This window comes from Phaenicophaeus curvirostris, chromosome 1, assembly GCF_032191515.1.
Source record: "Phaenicophaeus curvirostris isolate KB17595 chromosome 1, BPBGC_Pcur_1.0, whole genome shotgun sequence".
Lineage (NCBI taxonomy): Eukaryota > Metazoa > Chordata > Aves > Cuculiformes > Cuculidae > Phaenicophaeus > Phaenicophaeus curvirostris.
This window is the reverse complement of record NC_091392.1, coordinates 51,728,684-51,751,669: the sequence shown is the minus strand read 5'-3', so window position 1 is coordinate 51,751,669 and position 22,986 is coordinate 51,728,684. Positions and strand designations below refer to the sequence as shown.

The 22,986-nt window shown below is 38.6% G+C and overlaps 1 protein-coding gene across 1 annotated transcript in view; it reads right to left on the bottom strand.

Annotated features, from left to right (window-relative positions):
* Positions 1-21,353, bottom strand: part of OTOGL (otogelin like) — a 91,800-nt gene extending 70,447 nt beyond the window's left edge. Inside the window, 14 exon segments of the mRNA XM_069857968.1 lie at positions 451-497; positions 758-866; positions 1,582-1,707; positions 2,412-2,518; positions 4,753-4,859; positions 5,484-5,614; positions 8,142-8,347; positions 9,547-9,668; positions 12,867-13,021; positions 13,708-13,806; positions 15,468-15,528; positions 19,129-19,177; positions 20,269-20,308; positions 21,275-21,353. Of these exon segments, the coding sequence (XP_069714069.1) occupies positions 451-497; positions 758-866; positions 1,582-1,707; positions 2,412-2,518; positions 4,753-4,859; positions 5,484-5,614; positions 8,142-8,347; positions 9,547-9,668; positions 12,867-13,021; positions 13,708-13,806; positions 15,468-15,528; positions 19,129-19,177; positions 20,269-20,308; positions 21,275-21,353 (1,438 nt within the window).
* Positions 21,354-22,986: the final 1,633 nt, after the last annotated feature.

Sequence of the window (22,986 nt, the reverse complement as noted above, 5' to 3'; positions counted from 1 at the left end):
GACACGTAATCTTTAAAGATAAAGATTATCCAGACACGAGCTGTTGTTACAAGACAGCACGCTGAGCATCAGAATGATGTTTTTTCTTATTATTTGCATTACAATTGCTCCTAGAAGTGAGGAGAACCTTGAATCTGGCCTAAGTACTGCATGGGTAGTAGAAATAAACCGCCTGCCCCAAAGAACATGAAGTATAAACAAGATACAGGCAACTAAAGGTGGATGTAACACACTGATTTAGGGAAGCAAATGGGAAGATTAAGATGAGTGTAGTCAGGCAGTTCACAGCTTCACCCCAGCTGGCCCATTGCTACTCTCAGCCTCCATCCGTTTAATCTTTCTTCTTATATTAGATACTAAGACCTTGTGTTATATTTGGTTCTGTTATCTTCTGAAAAGTTTATACTTTCCATTCACTGAGGAGATAAAAGAACAATGAAATACAGATACCTGGGCAATCATGGTCAGTGCAGTTCCAAACGCCACCAGTACAAATACTAAAAAGAAAAATCATAAAACACAGAAATGCAATGTTCTTATCTTCAGCAAAAAGATTGGCTTAAAGCTAATAATTATGTCTTGAATTCACACTAGCCTGCATAGCTTAGTGATACACAAGGCCCAGACTGTAAAACAGATACTCACTATTCTTTAAATGTACTCAGTATTCTTTAAAATATAAGTGGAACTATGATGATAAAATAACTAGGGGTGGCAGTCACAGGGGGAGGAATGGAGATATGAGGCTTTCACATACCAGTTGCTACATTCTTGTTCAATTTTTGAGCCTACAGGGAAGGTAGTTCCATGATAAACACAAGGGCAATTTGACACAGAGATACAAGTTCCATTTTCCATAATGAGACCTATTGGGAAAGAAATTAATAAATGACATTAAAAGAGAAATTAATAAGCTCCAGATCACTGTCCTTCCCCCATCTGATTCAACCATTCAAATCTGCCAAAATGTGATCTCAACAGTCCTAGCTAGGAACCAGCAAAAAGAGTTGTCCAGCAGGTGCATGGAGCTCAGAGTGATGAACAGTGAAACTCTCTCAAAGCAGTCGTCACTCTGAATAGTTGCTTTATGAAATATGTCTGCCTTAAGCACGTAAAACTGTACAGACTCAGGTCACATAATCTTTAATCCTTCTAGAACAGGACTGTTCATAGTTCAGTCCCTAATTTTTATTGTGTACAGGTCTCAGGAAGTTTGTTTTCTTGTACAGGGCATAACACTGTTTTAATAAACCCTCAATTTGTTTTTTGAATAATTCAAATAAAGTTGATTAAACCTACACAGTATCTTATTGTAGCAAGCATTAGTGATGGCTCCACATTTTAATTGATATTTCATTCTAAGCCATCTTTGTATTCTAGAGAATGTTTAGAACACCATTAAGTGTCTACAACACTATAAAAGGAAGAATCACAAAGAGAGTAACAACAGTTAGAGCAGGATTTACAATGTTCATGTTTTCAGGCTTTAACTTTAAGAAACGTCTATTTAGACAACGTAATTATGACACTGGATTTTAGCTTTACACATAACCTTTCACAAAAAAAAATGACAGTACTTACCATCTGGGCAGTAACAACCATCTAAGCAGTGTAGGTTACTGCCAAGACAATCTTTTTCAAATGTGCAGGTTGGTGGACAACAACTGATACAGTCACGATGCACAAAGCTGTCTTCACACTTCTCAGCTAGAAAAAATACATAGTACATTGAATATTAGTGCAATTTCTCTTTCTACACTGGACAATCTTTCTCTCTCTCAAATAAATAGTTGTGCAGCACTTCTGGTATAGGTAATTATTCCAATCAGGTAAAATGGATTGTTTAGAGAGGTTTTGACTGATGAACCATGCTGAATCTCTCATCATTATTTAAGTCTTTCTTTACCAAATTCTTACATCATCCCTCCAAAAGAAGTTATAGTGTTTGTGATGGGGGAAGATGTGCTCATGGCTCAACTAGTTCAAGTCTTATGCATGAGACTGAACTGCAATTGATAGGTAGTGACAACTATAAGGAGCTGAATTAATAATTGTATTAATTCTGTTATAGAGTCAGTAGAGGCTTGAAAGGTCATCTGGGAAGAGGGATAACATCAGATCTCCACAGATGCTTGTTCTTTGTCCTAGAATATGATCAACATACATGATGTTTCAACCAATCTGTGGAAACATTAATTTCATATAGATTTATATCATATCATAGTGGAATTAAAATATTCCTCTAGAAAGTCGTTGTCTTCATTGTTCACCAGCAACAGTGACACTGGCTGATCTTCTGCAGTATCAGGTGTGAATCCTATAGTGACAAATGTTGTCAAGATGGAATTATTTGAAACGGATACATGGGGTATCTCAAAGGTCACATAGTATGCATTATTAAAGAATCTTACTACAGGCAGGAAAGTCATCCCTCCAGTCCCGCACTGGGGACCCAGCGTGAGAGCATGCTCTAGCGTATTCTGTCACTGCCCTGCAGTATGTTTCATCATTGTCCGCTCTGAAATGATAAAACAAAGTAATAATGAAGGAACTCAAAACCTATCTACAAAATTCTGCCATGGGACATTGCACAAGGTATTTCACATGTAGCTGACACCACTCAGTCGTAACAACACACAGTGAAAATAAGGTACAAGCTATATTGAATACACTGTTGTATTTTTATCATCTGATCTTACAAAAAGTTATTTCATTTTAATATTGCCACAACGAACAAAACCACTAATTTCTTACAAGAAAAGATAAATTCTGCTTATGATGAAAGAGAAACACAACCTTGTATTGAAGAGAGCGGACAACCCAACAGCCTCAAGATCCACATTTCAGGCCCTCTACCCCCAGTGTGACGTGGAAACACTGACCTACACTGATAAAAGGTATTCTGGTCCCAGTAATAAGCAAGTTTCCAAGTGTCTGTCAGTCCTTGAACTTAGGGGAGAACACTGTTGGTGGACTCCTGACCTTGTGCTGCAGTGCTTGGCATCAGAAGCATTATCTACTGAATACTACAGACAGTCTCAGGGACTTACAGCATGACATTATCTGTGGCCTTAGTCTATACAGAAGAAGCTGTACAGTGCACTTTTGCAGGATCAAGTAAAGAGACATTCATCAGTGTTTAGGTAAGCTCAAATTTTTTCAGATGCAAGTCACGTTAGGCGATATACCACCAATCTTCTGTTTCCATGGAAGTCTAATGACTCCCATCACTCACTGTGGAGGACTTGATGCCAAAATGAACTAGTCATAACACAACATTTCTATTATAAGCATTACTGTGACAGATCAGCTGAGTTCATCTTTCGGCACACAAGGTCATGCTTCCAAAATTAATAGTCTTAAGAACACAGTATACTGTGTTTGCAAGAATATATTATACTGTGTTTGTATTCTGCTTTCAACACATCTGTTATCAAGTTGAACACCACTATACTCTTTGTTACAGTGATCAGAGTCTTTCCAGCTCTCCTTATCTAATCCAATTAAATGAGTCTTAATAAAAAGAATACTTGGCATATACTACGGCCCCACAAGAAACTTATTAAGTGACACTAAGCCACAAGAAGAGAGGTCTCTTTTATAAGCAAAATAAGCCTCAATTAATGAGGTTCTGAGATGCAGAAAATTTCTTAAGGGTTTTTAACATTCACACAATTCACATCAACACACATGAATATTGACAAAAATAATATCTGCCTTAACAGCATGACAGTGATTCAGTATCAAATTTGAAAATTTGCTTTTCATTTTTCCTCTTTTGCTAAGAAAAAGTCACAATAAACCCTTGAGTTACAGAGATATTGTACAGAGGCAACTCATCTCCTCTCTCAGAAAAATCCATGTCCGGATCATAAACTCCGGGAAGCACACTTCTGAGAGTTGCCTACAAACACAGATTCTTCTATCTTGACTTAATGTCAAAGCAGAAAACTGGAATTTCATCAAAAATTAACTAACAAGTTGCAATGGATGCTACTGAGTGATTCTTACTTCTAGGCTTGTAATCCTTTCTGTATGGTTTTTTTTTTAATTGATTATACTTTCAGAATGCCATACAAAAAATCCTGCTATTTATGACAATTACTTCTTAATTTAAAAACTCTGCTAAAAATGAAGTGGTACACTGCTCAGCCCTCTATTCAATTACACTCCAGACATTCAATTACACTTCAATGACTGACAAGAATTAAACGGGATTCTGGAGAGCTAAGGAAAAACCACCAGTCTGCATATGATGCCAGCCACTGAGGAAATATAGCTCCCTCCAAAGCCAACCCTGAACTTAAATAAATAATTTTTTAAATTCTTCTAATTTGAACTATAATGGTTGCCCATAAAAAACAGTTCAACTGTTGGACAAATGGTACATCTCCTCCAGTACAATTGATATTTCCCCTTAGTATTATTCCCGTGTATTTTTGATTCAGAACCGCAGGCTTTAGGATTTTTTGTGATTAGCAACCTCTCTTCTGCTGTTAGTGATCCTCTTCCATGTATTTGTCTAGTATTTCCTTGAATCCATGTAAGCATTTAGCAATCAAATTCTCTCTAGGTATGCTGGTTCTCTGCCCTTTATTTCCACTCTAAATCACTCACTGAGAAATCCCATCTCTTTTGCCTTGAATTTGGTTCCTCCTAATTTCCCTCAATGCTGCTTGGTTCTGGTCTCAAATGAAAAAGTAACATTCATTTCATGTATCAATAATAAATACACAAGAATTCCAGTCTTACCTGCAAAGATCATTTATACAGCTAGAAATGTAAGAATATGGATCTATGCTCTCATGACAGCTGAGAAAAGGAAACTGTAGGAATATTTGGCACTTGAAGAATATGTCCTGTGCATTAAGGAGAATCAGTAAACAACAGTTAGCAAATACTTTCGGAACACGCATAATTCTTTTTAGCTTTGTTTCTCTATTCTAGGGTCCTTTATATCCCCATTAAAATTTGAGAATCTTACAGTCTCAGTTTATTGTTATATCTCCTTAATTATTTTTCCCAAAATATGTTTTCTCTCACTAGGCTGGCTTGATAGCATGCTGCTCCTAAAGCAGCTGGGATGAAAGAGCGTGAAACGTTAAAAAAAGCATTTTGTTTCAGCACAAACCAAGCATGTGACTTCTGCTGTATTTCAGTTTCCAAAATAATGGAGTATAGATGCTAGGACTGGAAACCAAACCCAAGTTTAATACAATGAAGAGCAATGCCAGCAGACCTGTGCCACTTGGCACATCTTCTCTGAGTTTTTATACTTCTAAGCTAAACATCTGAAGATCTTCAGACATTCCTTAGCAACAGTCCTGATGAGAATCTTCCCTTTCCCAAAGCTTCAATCCATTTAAGGCTTTCTTTCCAATGTGATGCATACAGCTAGATTCTTTACCATCACTAGGCAGTGAAGGTTAAGGGGAAAAAAAGGATATATACACACAGACACATGTTGAAAATAATTAATTTACCTCAGTGGATTCTGCATCAGCTGAGCAAGGACTGGAAAAATCTGAGGCAGTAGGTACACAAGCTATGTCATCTGAGGTTTGCACAGCCCAACTATTTGCAAATTCAGCAATGTCTTCTGTATATTCACCTACTGCAAGAAAACATTGGAAAAGCACTCAGGAAAAAAAATTGTCAACACAAACACAAAATTTCTTGGAAATTTCCAGTAGTTTTTCAATATGATCATTTCCTCAGCTATAGATACATTCAAAGGACGGGTGGTGTAGAATGATGTTATTTTTGTTATTTAATTTCAGGTAGTATTGTATACTACATTTAAATGAAAGATTAAAAAACTATCTGACATGGTGTTGGTTGGGAGTTTTTTTAGGTGCAATTACTGATCATTTTTACAACAAATATAAAAATAAGGACAAGCATAACACATTGAGTACTTAATAAATAAAAATCATTTCTTTAAGGTAATTTAAGGCTTTCATCATGTTTCACAAAGGTCAGTTAGCTCTATTGTCTCTCTCGTTTTCCCTTGCTGCAGAAATCCCTACAAGAAATGCAGCTCTCCTCACAGCATGAGCATGGGAGATTTACTGAGCAAGATGCATGACTGGAAGTCATGGCAACAAGCTGATGAAGATACAGGAACATACAAGAAGGCTGAGAGCCAAGAAACAGACCCAAGACTTCCATATTTTTACAGCAAAAACTAAATATTACATTTTTTCTATGTTCTTAAATATATTAAAACATTTTTTGTCTCCACCTTGAAGAACCTTACAGTAATTAGTACCTATGCTATAGTTGTCTATATCTGTGCATGGTTAGGAGATAGGTTACTGAAATGAAATCAGCTACGGTTGAAATGAATTCAGCTACAGTTTTTTCACAGAGCTGTACTACTCAAAACTTAACCTAACTTCTTCTAGCACAATATGTACAAAGTTTGGCACTCTGCAATATGGAAAACCCCCAAACAGACTAATCCAATATTTATACTTGGTTCTCCACAAACAAATATATATAAGATCCTAACCACCAGTCTATTTTACTTAAGAAAAAGAGAGACTTCAAACTTTTTTTTTCTCTCTGACAGAATAGTTCTTTATGCAGAAAACCCTTTCCAAACATAAAAAGCTTGGGTTTGATTTAGAAGTAAACCTGTTGACATAACTCTGCTTCTGCAAAACCATTAAAAATATTTTATTTACATTTCAAAGTGGCTTGAAACATGTTTTGAAGTCCTCAAAATATCGCAAAATAGAATTACTCTCCTCGAAACCCTTCTATACACAGGCAGTCTTGTATATTAAAGTAATACAAAGTTGCCATTAAAGGTGAAAACAAGGAAACAGAAAAGAGGGTTGTTTTTAAACTATGCTTTGGAATGAAGTATTACATGGCTAGCAGCAACTTATTTATTTGAGGCATTGCAAATAGAAAGCATTCAGTCTGGAAGATTCAAGATAGGTGTAAGAGCTTCCCTTACACTACTAGGAGAAGTCATTCAGCTGAGGGAGAGAACATATCATACCAAATAATTTATAAGAGCTGGAAACACTTAGAAAAATGTTGTGGCTTTGAAGTAGTTTGAATTAGCAGTCTATCAGTCTATCAGAACTTCATGCTTTGTATTTGCACAGAGTCAAGAAAACAATTCATAGTGCTCTTGATTATAAATTGCAATAATACTATCATTTCTGATAAAAAGAATTAGAAGAAATTATGATGGTGAAGAAAAGTATCTCTTGAAATGAAGAAAGCAAAGGACTGGAAGTCTTTTACAACAGATAACACATTTAAAGATACTGAAATTACAACTTTTCAGAGATAGCACAAATTCATTATTATCTCCTCCAGATTCCATTTTTCTCCATTATTAACAGATCATCAGTTTGAACAAGTTATTAAGCATACCACACTTTGGTGTGCAGAAGTTAATGCATGAAACAGGGAACTTACTGCTTTCATGGCAGAAAAGTTATGAGAAAATTAGATTGGGTAGATTTTTAAAGGCTATACAAAGCTAGGAACACTGTGTCTTCCTTCACTTAGAAAGTCGGAAAGCTCTGCTATCAAGCATAAAAAATGGGGGAAAACAGAGAAGGAAAAAAGTTGCAGTAAGATAATTCTTGTGACATAAAAATATTCAGGGCCATGAAACTAGATTATCTCAGCAATTAATGGTAACAGTAAGTCAGTCTTATATTTGTTTTTATCAGAGACTGAGGAAAATATCCCTCATATTCTGAAGACTGTTCTTAACTGTCTTCATATTAGTTGCAAGTAGGATAAACGTCCCTATGGATCATTCCCTCCATAGACTAAAATATTCTACCAATTTACAAAGTTATCTCTTCAGCATTGGGCAACACTGCATCCTACAGGGTAATTGGAGACCCATAATACACCTTACGTACAAAGAGATACTAGGAACTCCCTGGCAACAGTCTTGAAATTTACATATTTCAACAAGTATTTTTATAGTGTTCATATAAAGAAATGACTAGAGATGATGTTTTTTCCAAATACTAATATTTTGGCTCTTTCTTCCTTCTCCTTCCATCTTTAAAAATAGGGAAAATCACAAGCATTTGTTTATTTATTTATTATTTGAAGTTTTTCCCACAAGATAAGGGTGCGTTTTTAAGCTAATTACTTACTATTTTGCAGTATCAGGTCATCATATTTATTGCCATTAAAATTTCCACAGAGTCCACAAGGTTTTCCTTTATGTTCTTCTGTCAGCTTAATATAAATACCAGAGTTTCCATCCCAAGCAAGAGAAAAACCGAAGGTAGTCTTCACCAGAATATAGTCAGCCAGTCTCTCAAAAAAAGCATTTCCAACTGTCTGAGGCAACGTTAATCTGGAAAAATAAACAGCCTGCTTTGAAGATGTCAGTTGAGATGAGGTTAGTGCTACCATGTTAATCATCACCTTCTAACTCACTAGGCCCTTGTTCCTAGGTGTATTCAGTCACTTCCATTCAATTCTTCATTGTGCTCTTAATATTTTTTCCTTCTGTTTATTTCTCTGAATTGATCATTAAAAATTAATGCTTTTCTGCTGTACACACCTATCAGTTGTACGAGCCTGAAAGAATAATGAATTCACTTTCAAAGCCCAGCATGGGCATGTTGAGGAATACATGACTTCATGACCATGCTCTGTCACACAATGACCAGCAGTCCTCCTCTGCACTGGGCCATCACTGGGTTAGATGTCTAAAATTGGAGAAACTTACAGGACAGAAAATACTGTTGACCAAAATACTGAATATCTTCCTCCTTTGGCCAAAGACCACCCGACAATAAAATTGCAGCATGGATCTCTTCCTAATCTTCCAAAGTTGCTTCTCTTGGGATGAACAGTATTGCTGTAGCTATCATTCTCAGGTGCTAATGGCTATAGAATTAGATCAAAGGGGATGGCAAGAACACCTTAACAACTCTTTTAGATTTTCTGTACTTTATCAGGCAGTAAAACACACTTCTGATAGCTTTGCACTCATTTTTTTACCTATTAAAAAAAAACCAAAAAAACAACCTAAAATATTTGCATGTTTGATGCACCTCAGAGCTGTTTTGTAGAGTTTTTGCTCTTAAGGAGGACTTAAGATCTTTGATTCAACCAATTCAGACTTGCCTAGAAGAGGATTATGTCTTACATTAAGCATAGCTACTAAAAATAAACAATGACTGCCTCGTTCAGAATGGTATCAGGATACACCAAGGATTAGCTAGAACTGTCAATGAGGGGTTTATCTATACAAAGTAGGCATGAGCAATCATTAGATTACAGCTGAGAAGTTACACACAATGTTCATGCAGGGAGTCTGTGCTATCCTCACTCAGGTATTATATCTGCACCATTACATCTGCTCACAGTATAGTTCTATCAGCCTCAATACAGATCAATGAGAAATCAATAAAGATCTATATCAAATTACAGATCTATATAGATTATATAGATTATATAGATCTGGAGTAAAAACCATCTGTTTCCCAAACCTCACACTATTTTTTTTTGCAATAAAATGTTAAAACCCACCATTAGAATATTTACCTGATTCCATCTTTTCTTACTTCATGTCCTGAAATAATTATTTCTTCTTGGTTTGAAAAAAATAAGCTGATGGACCTCTGACATGTATATACAGAACCATAACATTGAGGACTGTTATGAACCTTAGAGGGGGAAAATACACACACAATAAGAATAAATGTCCGTTCTCAATAATTTCATGCATTTTTTTCATGAACTCATATATTTTACATCTCTGTGCTCTGAAAGGGCTTTACAAATAAATACTTAAGAAATAAAAAAAAGCACAGTTAACAAACATGCAGAACTAGAAGTTCACACTACCCCATACATACATACATAAATACAGCAACAGCCTAATAGCACAAAGCAGCACAAGACAATGATTTAAATACTAAATGAAATACTCAGGTATTTTACGTAGAGGAATTTGAAAGACACTGTAGTGAGCTGGTTTATAACTGCCATGCAGCAGCTTGTTATTTGCACTGAGGTGACACTCCTATTGCTCTCTTTTTAGAGGTCTGATCTGTAAAAGGGAACTACAAACCAATACAATATTTCATCATAATACCAGCCTACTCACACCAGCTGAGACTACACCAGCTAAACCACAATATGCCCTCCTGAAGCACTCAGGATTTGTTGAGATTGTTTGAGCGCTCCCACAGATTACTATAGGCATCTAACTTATGTGGATCCATTACAATGCATTTCACACTGGCTTTCCTGCCACGCTAATGGAGAAGAGCAGACTTTTCTGAAGTCTGTCTCTCCCCGTTATGCATATATAGTATAGAGAGCAAGAGTATTGCTTTGAATAACATATCAACTCTAGTTTGGACACAGCAATGGCAATACCAGTTTCAGTGTGCCAGAGAGAGATCTGCAAAACCCTTTGTCTCAAATATTGGCAATGCGTGACTTCCATGACTGCCCACTACCAGAGGAGTTAAAACAATCTCAGACTCATGATTTGAGAAATGAAAACCATGCAACTCCTGTCTCAGCATACCTACAGTTTTATGGCAGTAGATCTTACATCAAAGAATGTGTAATCAGACCTTGGAACAGGCATGATAAGCAAGTACTCATCCTTTTTACAGCCTGGCAAAAAAAGAGGCTACCCCTGAAGACAGGCTTCGTTTGTATTCCCAGCCTTCAGCATGGCAGAGCACAACTCCTTCAGGAAGGTCCTTCTCCCCAGAGACACCACAGCTTTCACTGGCCAGGGTGTGCACTCAGGACTTGAAAATTGTGGGTTCAGATTTACTCTTGACTGCTAACAGGAATATAGGTCTCCAACTTTCTGTGCATATGCTCTAACCAATTAACTACTACACAGCTTTGATTTACACTAAGGCAGTGTGATTGACTTTTGAAGCACATGCGTGTTCCAAGGGCTTGAGCAAAACTTCAACAGCTGTTGTTAATCTCAGTGGGGCTGAGTCACCCAAACCTGTGGGATGCCCTAGACTGTGGTGCTTCAAAAGCACATGAGCTGATTTTAGACACCATGGAGGAGACAGAGGATGGATTGTGAATCTTAGATATCTATCATTACCTAAATTAAAATGTAGAGGGAGTTTAGATGGCTCAAACATGTCTTCTATGATTGTATGTGTCACTGTTCTCTGAGGATGCAAGTTGCATTACAGTTTATTTGACTTAGCTTTGAAGCTAAGTAGATTAGTAACTGGGAAATGTTTTCCCAACACAGTAATGGAGGCTGTAAAACCAGAGTTATCACTTTTTAGAAATGATCGGCTGTTGAACAGATACAGTTTTAACGCATGCTTGAATTTATCTTCCTAAACTGACACTTAATCCTGGAAATATAAACCAATTACAGTTTCTTTGAGTGAAATAAACTAAACCAGGAAAAGCATTAGACTTTTTGCATGTATAGAAATAATCATAATTAAAGATATCATAAATATTACAAGTATTGACAGATAGTTTTTATGTAAACCTAGCCCAAGACAGAAACACAATAAGGGAAATGAAAATAACTTTTGTGTTTTCTTCTCCCCTAGAGAAGTGCATTATTAAAGCCAGAAGGACCATAATGTGAGGATTTGGCAAGCTTCTTTGTTCTCCATTGCTCAGCCTATAGTGACCGTAGTGCTTCAACATTACTTATGACTTTTCTGAGTAAACATTTTCAGTTTTTAGCAAAACATGCCCTTTATTCCAACAATTGAATGGTAGTTTCTTTCTTTCTAGAGCAATTGGAATCTACAGAAATATTGATTCTAAATTTTAATATCGTCTTGGGCTTTGCTACAGCATTTTCTGAAAACTCCTAAAGGTTCATAGCTGCACACAGATTCCAAAGAATTAAAATGAAATTGTGGAAGGCAGATGTGACAGCATCTGTCCATAACCTTAATGAAAATAAATGATGATTTTAATGGCAAACTGATCTCACTTGATGTTATTATCTGGGAAGAAAGGAATTCATGTCTTTATAAATAAAAACTAGTCATTGGAGCTGAAATCATCACCTAGGTCTGCCTTTGCCCCTGCGAGCACTGTGACCCCCAGGGCTCAAAATTAGGAGCCCTCTTTCCCCCCCCCTCTTCTGCCCAGTCAGCCCCAAATCCCAAACATTGTATAAAAATTAACATAATGAGCTTGTATCCTCACAATAACCAAAAGTCTGGTAGACAGGGCATCTTCCTTCAACAAGGGTGCAGGTTTGAACTCTTCCTGACCCAAAGTCATTAACTGTGGATTCTCAGCAATTTAAGGAAATTACTAAAAAGAGTGCTTTCCATACATAGGTCAAGACAAAGGCTTTTGAGCTGTTAATCTTCTCTGCATGACTTAGAGGTAATCCAAAATTAGAACACAAATCCCCACAAGAAACAGCTATCTGTGGGCCAGGGAGGCAGCTCCCCATATCGGGCTGATGGCTGTGAACTGGGTCCCAGCGTAGTCGGGTGCCCAGCTATCATCAGGCAGGTGAATGCCCTTTGCACTTTATCCAGCAACTCCATTTTTTTTATTGCCTGACAGCTACAGTTTATTGAAGTTTCCCAGGTCTACTTTCAGACCCTTTTTTACTCCTAGAAAGGAGAGATCAAAAATCCTTTTTAGGATAGGCAGCGTAAGAAATACTATTTCAATATACTCTGTTGATTATCATATCATCAGTGTTTTGAGTTATTGCACGTAGGCTTAGACATTTTCCAGAAGCATAGTTTTATATTTAAGTAATCAATGCAACAGTTTGATCCATTCATTGTCTCTTTACTTATTTTACTTATGATGAAAAATAAGTCCTGTAATACAGGAATACTCAGTGTACTATTTCTAGTGTATGCTCGCATACTTACCCAAACAGTGTACTGGGGTTCTGGAGAATTGCAGTCTTTTGCAAAAATATAGGAGCAATTTCCTGGGAAGTAATAGTAGATGCCATCAAAGGTTTCAAAATGATACTGTCCCCACGATTTGCAAATCCCATCTTGATCCTTACCGGTGTTAGGTACTGGAGAGAACACATTGAGTTTACAACAGGCACGACAATAAAAAATTGACAGGTGTCAGAGGCATCTACAAAAGAGCTCAGAAAGGAAATAGAGCTTATGAAGAAGATACATAGCAAGGACAAAAGATAACCTTCTTTATTCAACCTTAAATAAGGTCAATACTTTTTTTTTTTTAATCTTTAGGCTACAGTTTTAGTCAGATGTCATCATTTCTTTTTAAATTTGTTTCAATGGAAACATTTAAATTATAAGTAGAGGCAGGGGATTTAGATATACTACAGATCCTAGAAGACAGTTCTTGTTGACCCCTACACACAGAAGATTCCAGAAACCAGTGCATTGAAGTAGTTGGCAATTTTATTTGCAATAAGCCACTGTTTGTTAGAAAAATGCAGTGACTTTTTGGTTGTTCAGCTAGCCATTAAAAAAGCTGACTAGCTACTGATGTACCAGACAATGGTCTATCTGTTATGGTATCTATGTATCATTACAGCCCAACTGGGGGAGGTATTCCTCGTGTTGCTGTCTATATCTCTAACGCATATCGTTTTAATCTCTTCTACTAATGGAATGACAGTCCTACTACAGAGGAATCACAAATACGCTGTTAACAGTATTGTTTTAAAAACCTGCATTGTAAACCTCACTTGAAGCTGAAATTTGATTCTTTTGGCCCCGAACTTACCAATTTGGCACCTGCTTCCTTGAGCCTGAAATAACTGACAGTCACAGTCACCTGCCTCTGTGCAGGCTGCTCCATTAAGGCACTCCAGAGGACATGAACCTGGAAGCAAGCATAGCAGCCTTTTAGTAGATACAGTATTTTGCGAACAGGCTGAGTTCCGCATTAAATCTGTTTATCATTAAATCATAAAGAGCTATATTACAACAATCTCCATTTTTTAACATACACTTAATTTTATCTTTTGTGTCTTGGTTAAAGGAGAAGCAAAGTTCTCTCTCGTTTGGTTCGAGACTTATAAACTAACAAAGGAGCAAAAGGTCAACCTCCTCCCAGCAAACAAAAGGTCAAGTTCCCATGTAAAGAAACCAAATCCCAGCCCTGCTGATCTCAAAATACCAAGGACACAGATTATTCTAATTGACTAAATTCAGCACAATTTTTACATATGTTCAGCTCCTCCTTCCCAAGCACTACAGCAAAAGGTACATCCAGCTTGTGAACGGTCCAGAATATGCAATTTACAGAGTCAAACCCACTTATAAATAACCTTCCTCCAATGCTAAAAAAAACCCAGTTAAAAGGTTATTTCTGCTTTAGAGGTGACTGGAGTTAGAGACTTAAGATTCCATGGGAATGGCTTGTTTTATGTTACAGTTAGTAATTGTTTCCAAAAGCAGTTTCATTAAAGGGTTTGATGATCTGTTTGGAAGCTAAGACCTCACTGTCATCTACTAACCCTTTGCTGAGGTGGGTGTAAATCATAATACCCCAAAAGTGGAAAAGAAAGGTAGTCCCAAAGCAAAATTTAATCAGGTTTTGCAGATAGTTGCTTTCCTTTCGGGGGGAGGATTAAAACCCTAGATACAAATGCTTACAATCTTGCTGACAGAGATTTAAAAAGCATTGCAGAGTAGGAAGTAAATGAAACAAACGGGCCCTTTCACTTCCAACAAAGTCATGGTAAATAGGCTAGTGACATTAAGTGGGAACAAAATGGGACCTTTACAGTAAAGCACACGTAGCAGCTACCAAATCTTAAGAACACCAGCTTTCACTGTGAAAACTCCTTTCCATGCTTAGTTTTGAATTTTTTCCATTTAAGAATTACTTTCATAATATATATAGATACACTGAAAATACCAACAAAGCAGAAAATACTGTCTATAGAACAGCATTATTGAGGAAAGCTTCTTCACTGAATCATGAGGTGTAAAATTACATATGTACATTTACACAGAAAAACAAAATAGAAAGCACCTTCCCAGGCATACGTGTTTTCCAAGGAGGATACCAAAGTTTGGGTACATTCAATAAGTTCTTCTGCAAAACGGCTTCTGTAACTTGGACCTGTTTTACATGTTTGCACAATGCCTAATATCCTCCAGAAGCAGCTGCATGCTCATTGCTTGAGAATCCCTGTCCCTTTGCACAATCAGTTACACACCTTTCAGACATAATTACACCTTCTGCCAAGACTAGAAAAAGTGGCAGAACACAAAAATTGCAATGGAAGCTTTAAAATTAATCAAAGGATTGGCTTAGTTAGTCAATCTGTTCAGATTTGTTTGTAGGCTTTATTTTGAAAGTACAATTTTAACAGGAATTTCCCACGATTTATGATGAGAAAATGAGATGAGGCAGGGTTTTGTAGGGGACATAATAAGGAAGGCTTCCACAATCCATGGTAACACAGGAGAGCTGGTAGGAAGGCAGCATTTTCAACCATCTCTCCTCCTGTAGATGATGAGCATGGCACTGACCTCCTGGTGGACTCCGCTTCAATGACCCATGAAGGTGCAACCGAGGAGAGGCAGTTTGAATCTGTCAGAGGAATGTAAAAGCAAAATCAGGGTGTTTGTGTTTTACAAATGCACCAATATGAGCCTAAGGCCTTGCAATCTAACATTGGGTTGGATTTCTAATACAGAAGAGTGATTAGTGGCTTGGCCAGCACACGACATTGCTGCAGGCACTGTTTAGTTAGGTTGTTTAGTCTAGAGAAAAGAAGGCTGAGAGGAGACCTTACCACTGTCTAAAACTACCCAAAAGGACGTTGTAGCATGGTGGGTCTTGGTCACTTCTCCCAAGTTATAGGTGATAAGATGAGAGTGAATAGCCTCAAGCTGCACCAGGGGAGGCTCCAATTGAACATTAGTAAAAATTTCTTTGCCAAAAGGGTTATCAGGCAATAGAATGGGCTGTCCAGGGAGGTGGTTGAGTCACCATCCCTGGAGGTATTTAAAAGATGGGTAAATGAAGTGCTTAGGGATATGATTTAGTAGTGGACAGGTTCAATTGGGCTTGATCTCAAAAGTCTTTTCTGACCTAGTGATTTTATGATTCAAGATACTCCAGCTGTAATGGATTTCATGTCCTCCTTGCGATCCTTCAGAACAGAATTTCTGTTCATCCCAAACAAAAGAGAAGGGAGATCTGCCTGATTTGCTTCTTGCCTTGTTTAGGAACTATAAGGAAGCTCTAGATGTGACCCAGTGCTCTGCTACTGCAACTTGCCATGTTGCATCATCCCTTCCAAGAGCTGGATTCCATTCCTAGTTGAAAGTACTCCAGGCTTTTTGCCCCCACTAGCCCAACTGGAAAGTTTACCAGCGTGAAGTGCTGGGTAGTTAAACATTTCCCTCTTACATTCATGGACAGTTTAAATGCTTTAACATTATGAAGCTTGGTCCTTTTGCTTAAATAGTTCTTCTTCCCTGCTTTTTTTAGTTCACAGAATCACAGAATAACCAGGTTGGAAGAGACCTACCGGATCATCGAGTCCAACCGTTCCTATCAAACACTAAACCATATCCCTCAGCACCTCGTCCACCCGTGCCTTAAACACCTCCAGGGAAGGTGACTCAACCACCTCCCTGGGCAGCCTGTTCCAGTGCCCAATGACCCTTTCTGTGAAGAATTTTTTCCTAATGTCCAGCCTAAACCTCCCCTGGCGGAGCTTGAGGCCATTCCCTCTTGTCCTGCCCCCTGTCACTTGGAAGAAGAGGCCATCACCCTCCTCTCTACAACGTCCTTTCAGGTAGTTGTAGAGAGCAATGAGGTCTCCCCTCAGCCTCCTCTTCTCCAGGCTAAACAACCCCAGCTCTCTTAGCCGCTCCTCATAAGGCCTGTTCTCCAGCCCCTTCACCAGCTTTGTTGCTCTTCTCTGGACTCGCTCCAGAGCCTCAACATCCTTCTTGTGGTGAGGGGCCCAGAACTGAACACAGTATTCGAGGAGCGGTCTCACCAGTGCCAAGTACAGAGGGAGAATAACCTCCCTGGACCTGCTGGTCACGCCGTTCCTGATACAAGCCAAGATGCCATTGGCCTCCTTGGCCACCTGGGCACACTGCTGGCTCATGTTCAGTCGGTTGTCAACCAACACACCCAGGTCCCTCTCCTCCAGGCAGCTTTCTAGACAGACTTCTCCTAGTCTGTAGCACTGCACAGGGTTGTTGTGCCCCAAGTGCAGGACCCGGCATTTGGCCTTGTTAAACCTCATGCCACTGGACTCTGCCCAGCGGTCCAGCCTGTCCAGATCCCTTTGCAGAGCTTCTCTACCCTCCAGCAGATCAACACTTCCACCCAGCTTAGTGTCGTCCGCAAACTTGCTAAGGGTGCACTCAATGCCTTCATCCAGGTCATTGATAAAGACATTGAACAGGGCTGGACCCAGCACTGAGCCCTGGGGAACCCCACTTGTCACTGGCCTCCAGCTGGATTTCACACCATTTAGCTGGGCCCGGCCATCCAACCAGTTTTCCACCCAGGAGAGTGTGCGCCTGTCCAGGCCAGAGGCTGACAGTTTCTCAAGCAGAATGCTGTGAGAAACTGTGTCAAAGGCTTTACTGAAGTCCAGGAAGACCACATCCACAGCCTTTCCCTCATCCAGCAGCCGAGTCACTTTGTCATAGAAGGCGATCAGGTTAGTTTGGCAAGACCTGCCTTTTGTGAACCCGTGTTGACTGGGCCTGATCACCCGGTTCTCTTGCATGTGCTTCATGATAGCACTCAAGATCACCTGCTCCATGACTTTCCCTGGCACTGAGGTCAGACTGACAGGCCTGTAGTTTCCTGGATCCTCCCTGTGACCCTTCTTGTAGATGGGTACAACATCAGCCAGCCTCCAGTCCAGTGGAACTTCCCTCTGTGATGTTCTATGAGAAAACAGTTATCCTTCTGTGCTTTCCACAGATATATAAACCAGCCTTTGGCAAAACAAATTATTAAAGTCTGTGTTTGTAAGCTAATTTCTTTCTTCCCTCCTGCCACCAGTCATCCTCCATATCTGGAGCTTGAATTAATGGATCTCGAAGTGAACAGCAATGTATAAGGAACAGATTAGGTTAAGTATCACTAATGTCTCATACAGTGACATAAAAACTTCCCTTTTCCAACTGGAAATACTTTGTGAGATGCATCCAAGCACAATCTGTCTAAAAACAACCTGAAAAGGACTTCATCAAATCACTACCTGGAGGTCCCCCACAAGAAAACTTTTCGTGGTCCCCATGGCAAATTGCCAGCCAGAGAGGATCCGTTCCCTCCCTGTGCAAGACCCATTTCCATTTCCCTGATAGTTACTCTGAGCTATCCTCCCCAGGAAAGCTACTTTTGGCTTTTGTGTTATTTCAGGGAGTTGGAACATTCTTGCTGTGACAGCCCTTTCCTGCCAAAGGCCCTCCTGGAACACCATCAGTCCCGATGCCCCCATTTCCCTCAGGGGCTCTATTCTCCTCAGCGCACCACTTCACATCAGCCTCCTTCTGGCTCAGTCAGAAAGTACATAGATGTCAAAGAGACTTGGAGAAAAGCATCCTCCATGGTTCACCTGCAGGGTCCCTGCAAGGCCATGAGGACAGACTGCCTTGGGCTTCCTGCCTACCCCCATTGAATGGGGTTATAACCCTTGCTTGGTTCCAGAGCCTGTGACGTGTACCGATGAGGGAACAAGATTCCCCCATTTATGATTAAATCTCAGCACAACATGACCGAGATGCAGCGTTCCCACCGCTGGAGCTGTGGGAACCAGGGCTGGGCCAGAGCCACCACTGCACTCCGTGCAGGAGGAAACCTTACCATGGCGCCACCATTGTGCCCCTCACCAAACACTAACAGTTTTCCGGAGCTCTCTGTTCACCCTCACAAAAGACGGAGGCGTCATGGTTTTATTTCCCATGGTGTGCGTCAGTCAGCACGTCAGGGTGGGTCGCCCACCAGGTGTTTTGCTGAGAGTGAACGGAGGCATGAGGCCAGGGACTCGGGCAGGGGGTGAGCATGGAGAGAATAGCTGCTCCTCATCACCGTCTTCCTGTTACAGCCACCCTTCTCCCCACAAAAGCCCCTTTGTGAGGACGGCAAAGGCCCAGAGAAGAAAAGCAGGGAGGGTTTCCCCTCCCTTCTGCTTTTGGAGGTACAACCTACCTCAGCTGTTACAAGATCTCTTTTCTGTCCAGTTGCATTAAACTCATTTCTGGAAGAGAACAAAAAGGATCCTGTATAATCAAAGGTCTCTGGAGCAACCTGAATAGGCAGCTCCCCAGAGAGAAGTGTTTCTCTCTGATTACCATCACTTTATCAAAGAGGTCTTTCTTGGGTTAGCATTTTAAAAGGTGATTTTTTTTTTAATTTTTTTTATTTTCATGATCTCATTTTACATAACTGGGCAGCACTCCGACCTCTGCATGGACAGGGAGATACCTGAAGTTTCTGGGAGAGACATAAATAGACAAAATAGGCTCATATGACAGGATACAAAATTGTAAAGCAGCTTCATATTTACTTGACATTGCATATGAGTGGCTGTGAGTTTCCACAAATGTTACTTGAATATACTGTGATGGTACTTTTAATAGCAAGAGATGACTTTCCAGCTGTAGCTGACTTAAATTTGTCATTAAGTTTAGAAGCAAAGGTATCAAACTATAAATCATACTTAGTTTTATCAACAGTCCAAGGTGACGTATCATCTGATGTGTATATGTATTCGCTAGATGCGTTAGAGGTCGTTAGACATCCAAAGCTACATTCGACTGGATGCTTCCTTTGAAATTGATGGCATAGTTCCCATTTAATTCAATGGGATCAGGAACATTCCCTAGTTTGGGTTTTGTTTGGATTTCAGCTTCTACATGAAAACTTGTATTGAAAATATTTATTTTAAGGCTCTATAGCACTTACTTTTCTGTGCTACAAATAGAAGCTAGGATTTTATCATGCAATTAAAACTGTAGAAGGATATTCATTTAATGTATTTTTCCAGTCATGAAATCATGATATCATTCTGGTTTCACTCCAGTATTCCTCTAAGCTTTCTCAAGATCATAGAAGCATCATTTTTCATAAGGACCTCCATTTTTCAAACAGAGGACCTAGGCTTTTTATGTAAATTCTTTGAAAAGAGTTGTAAACGTTTTGAAAGCATGTTTTACATCCAGCATACGTGTACATGACATTTTACATGTAAAATTCAAGGCTTTATTTTACTTTCTAACTTGCACTGCATCACACTTATTCTTTCTTGTACTGTTTGCAGGATTTGACAAATAAGGAATAAAAACTTACCTTGAAGTTCTTCTCAAAAGAGAAAGCTTGCAATAAGATCCTGTAGATCAAAAAGTCACCAAGTTAAATGTTTTTTCTGCAGCTTCACACTGCACTTGACAAATAATAGTTTGTGAAGATTAAAGCTACACTACTGAATTTTGTTCTTTAATCATCCTAAGTTTTCCAGAGCATCTTTATACAATTTTCCCTGTTTCCAATGGATGTAGTACTATACACTTTCCTTTCCGAGAGTTTGATTCTCGCAAGTACTCATCACCTGCAAGTTTCCATGGTCTCAGCTCTGGTACCTGCACCATCAAAAAGAGCTAAGAGTTCATGGTTCTTCAGAGGCTCAGAACAAAACAGATAAAATACAAGAAGTGCTCAGAAGTGTACAGAATCAAACTTCTAGAATCATTACCTATAATCACTTTCTGAATGTTACTTGTAAGACTCAATTGTAAATGACTTAAAATGCCCTAAAGCCTGTGCTTTAAAACAAAAACCAAAAAACCACAACAAAGCTCCTCTTTCTCACATTGCCTTAGAAATCTTTCCAGGTGCTGCAAGAAAAATGTCTACAACATCCATTTGCATTACATAGAAAATAGGATCATTTCTATAAGCAGAAGAGAGATTATTTACCCCAGCATTCTAAAAATGCTTAAACAAACTGGAGGTGCAGTCTGTTCAAATAAAATCATAACTCATTGAAAATCATTAGATCCTTACACATCTGACAGCAATGGTAAAAAAGCCAAAAAACTTAAATGTTCTTCCTAAATAATTGTTTTGTAACAAATTCAGACATAAAAGTCTATCTTTATAAAAAAATAGAGCTATAGTTTTGTTTCTACACCTGTGAGAGAGAATGGAGATTTTTTTATTATTATTATTATTTATTCCAGTAAGGGTCAAAAAATGCTTTATAATGATAGAAAAAAACTGAACAAGATGTTAACTTACAATATTTAGAAAAATGTTTTTAAAAGTTAGTATTACTAAAATAGAACAAAGTTCTTACCTTGCAAAGAGGACAGCAGTGAATGAAGCAAGAATATACTCCACGGTATCATTAAACTGAGCTTTCCCACAATGTTCATTTCAGTATAACTTAGTAATAGGAAATTTATCCAGATTAATGACTTTGATTACGATGGCATCTTAGGACTATGTATTTCTGCAATGGGTTTATATCCTTTAGACGTCAGATAGTTGGATGCTTTATTTAAAATAATGCAAAGCAAAAAAGGAAAAGAAAAGGAGACATCACGTTTGGTAGCTACATACAGTTTCAGGAGCTTTGCAAGTGTTGCATACAACTTTCTGGCTGCATGTCTCTCATTAACAATGCTCGGTAACTCCTCAGCAGAGTCCGTATTAGTTACACTCTCACTAGACCTGCGAGTACTACTCCACTGTTGAATTGAATTCGCCCTTTATAACATAGCAGACAATGACATAGAAATGTTGCCATGTCATGATGGTTTGAGAGTTCCTTCAGTCGTCACACACCATTGTGTGCTCTGAGGCTGTTGCTGAGTGCTGTCCTTTACTGCTTATTACAGTGAAATAGTTTTGCAAGACACTTCAGTGATGCTACTGTATAAGTTGTAACCAGATGGGTTTGTTTTAACATATTAATGTCCCTTATCTGTTCTAAAAGGAGAGACATGAATTTTCATTAAATAATACACCTAAATCTTTAAGAATATTTTAGATAAATTTTTATTATAGATTGCTTATATCACAAAAGAAGACTTCCCAGAGCATAATTACATTTCATTTTTAATAAAACATGTTCTGAAAATTTCATATTAGTAAAAATGACAAAGAAAACAGGGCAAATAGGTTTAATTTCTAATTTTCATTAAAATATAAAAAATATAATTTCACCACAATTAAAAATTATCATATTTTAACATAGAAAAATCTTACCTGATTTACCCTAACATAAATAGAATCATCAAAAAGTGCAGTTTTAAAGACATGTATGATGCTAATTGAAACCGATACTACTCACTTTATTTTGTGAAGCCTACCTGTTGCCTAACCCTCCACTCTTCCTAGCATGTGCTTTGTGAGCCCCTCTGAGCATACCACGGAAGGTGGATTTGGACGATCAAAATAAAATGTAGACATTGATGGCCACTCTCAGGTAAAAAGTTCTAGCTTTTTGTTGTCGCCGCTCCTCAGCTGGACTGGAAGAGAAGGCAAAGGTATAATACCTCTCCAGCTACAGACAAAGATAAATCCTGCATCCACATACTGGCTGACTGTACTCATGCAGGTTCAGGATCACGGGGAGTCCAAGGATATTTATTGCAAATGGATATATGTTATTGCACTATACTGTGTTTGGAATAGTTATTGAGAATTATTTTTATTATTGTTGGATCTGAGAAGCTGCCATTCACACAATTTGCATTGCAAAAATTTGGTTTTACTTTGTTTTTACTTCTGACTAGCTCCAGGCCGATCCCATGAGCCAGCTGCTTATCTGCAGCCGGACCGCATCTCCTAGCTTACTTTCATCCGCTCCACACGGTCCAAAACTACTCCAGACTGCAAACAGAAGCAAAAGAAGTGAGTTCCTAATCCAAATGCACACATTCATGTAGTCATATTCACAGACTGTGAACAATAATGTGGGCACCTATGTTGTAGTACATGGCAGAGGCTAATCAATATTTCACCCTCCCATAAATCTCCTCTCAGAAGACGCTGTCTTGGGTT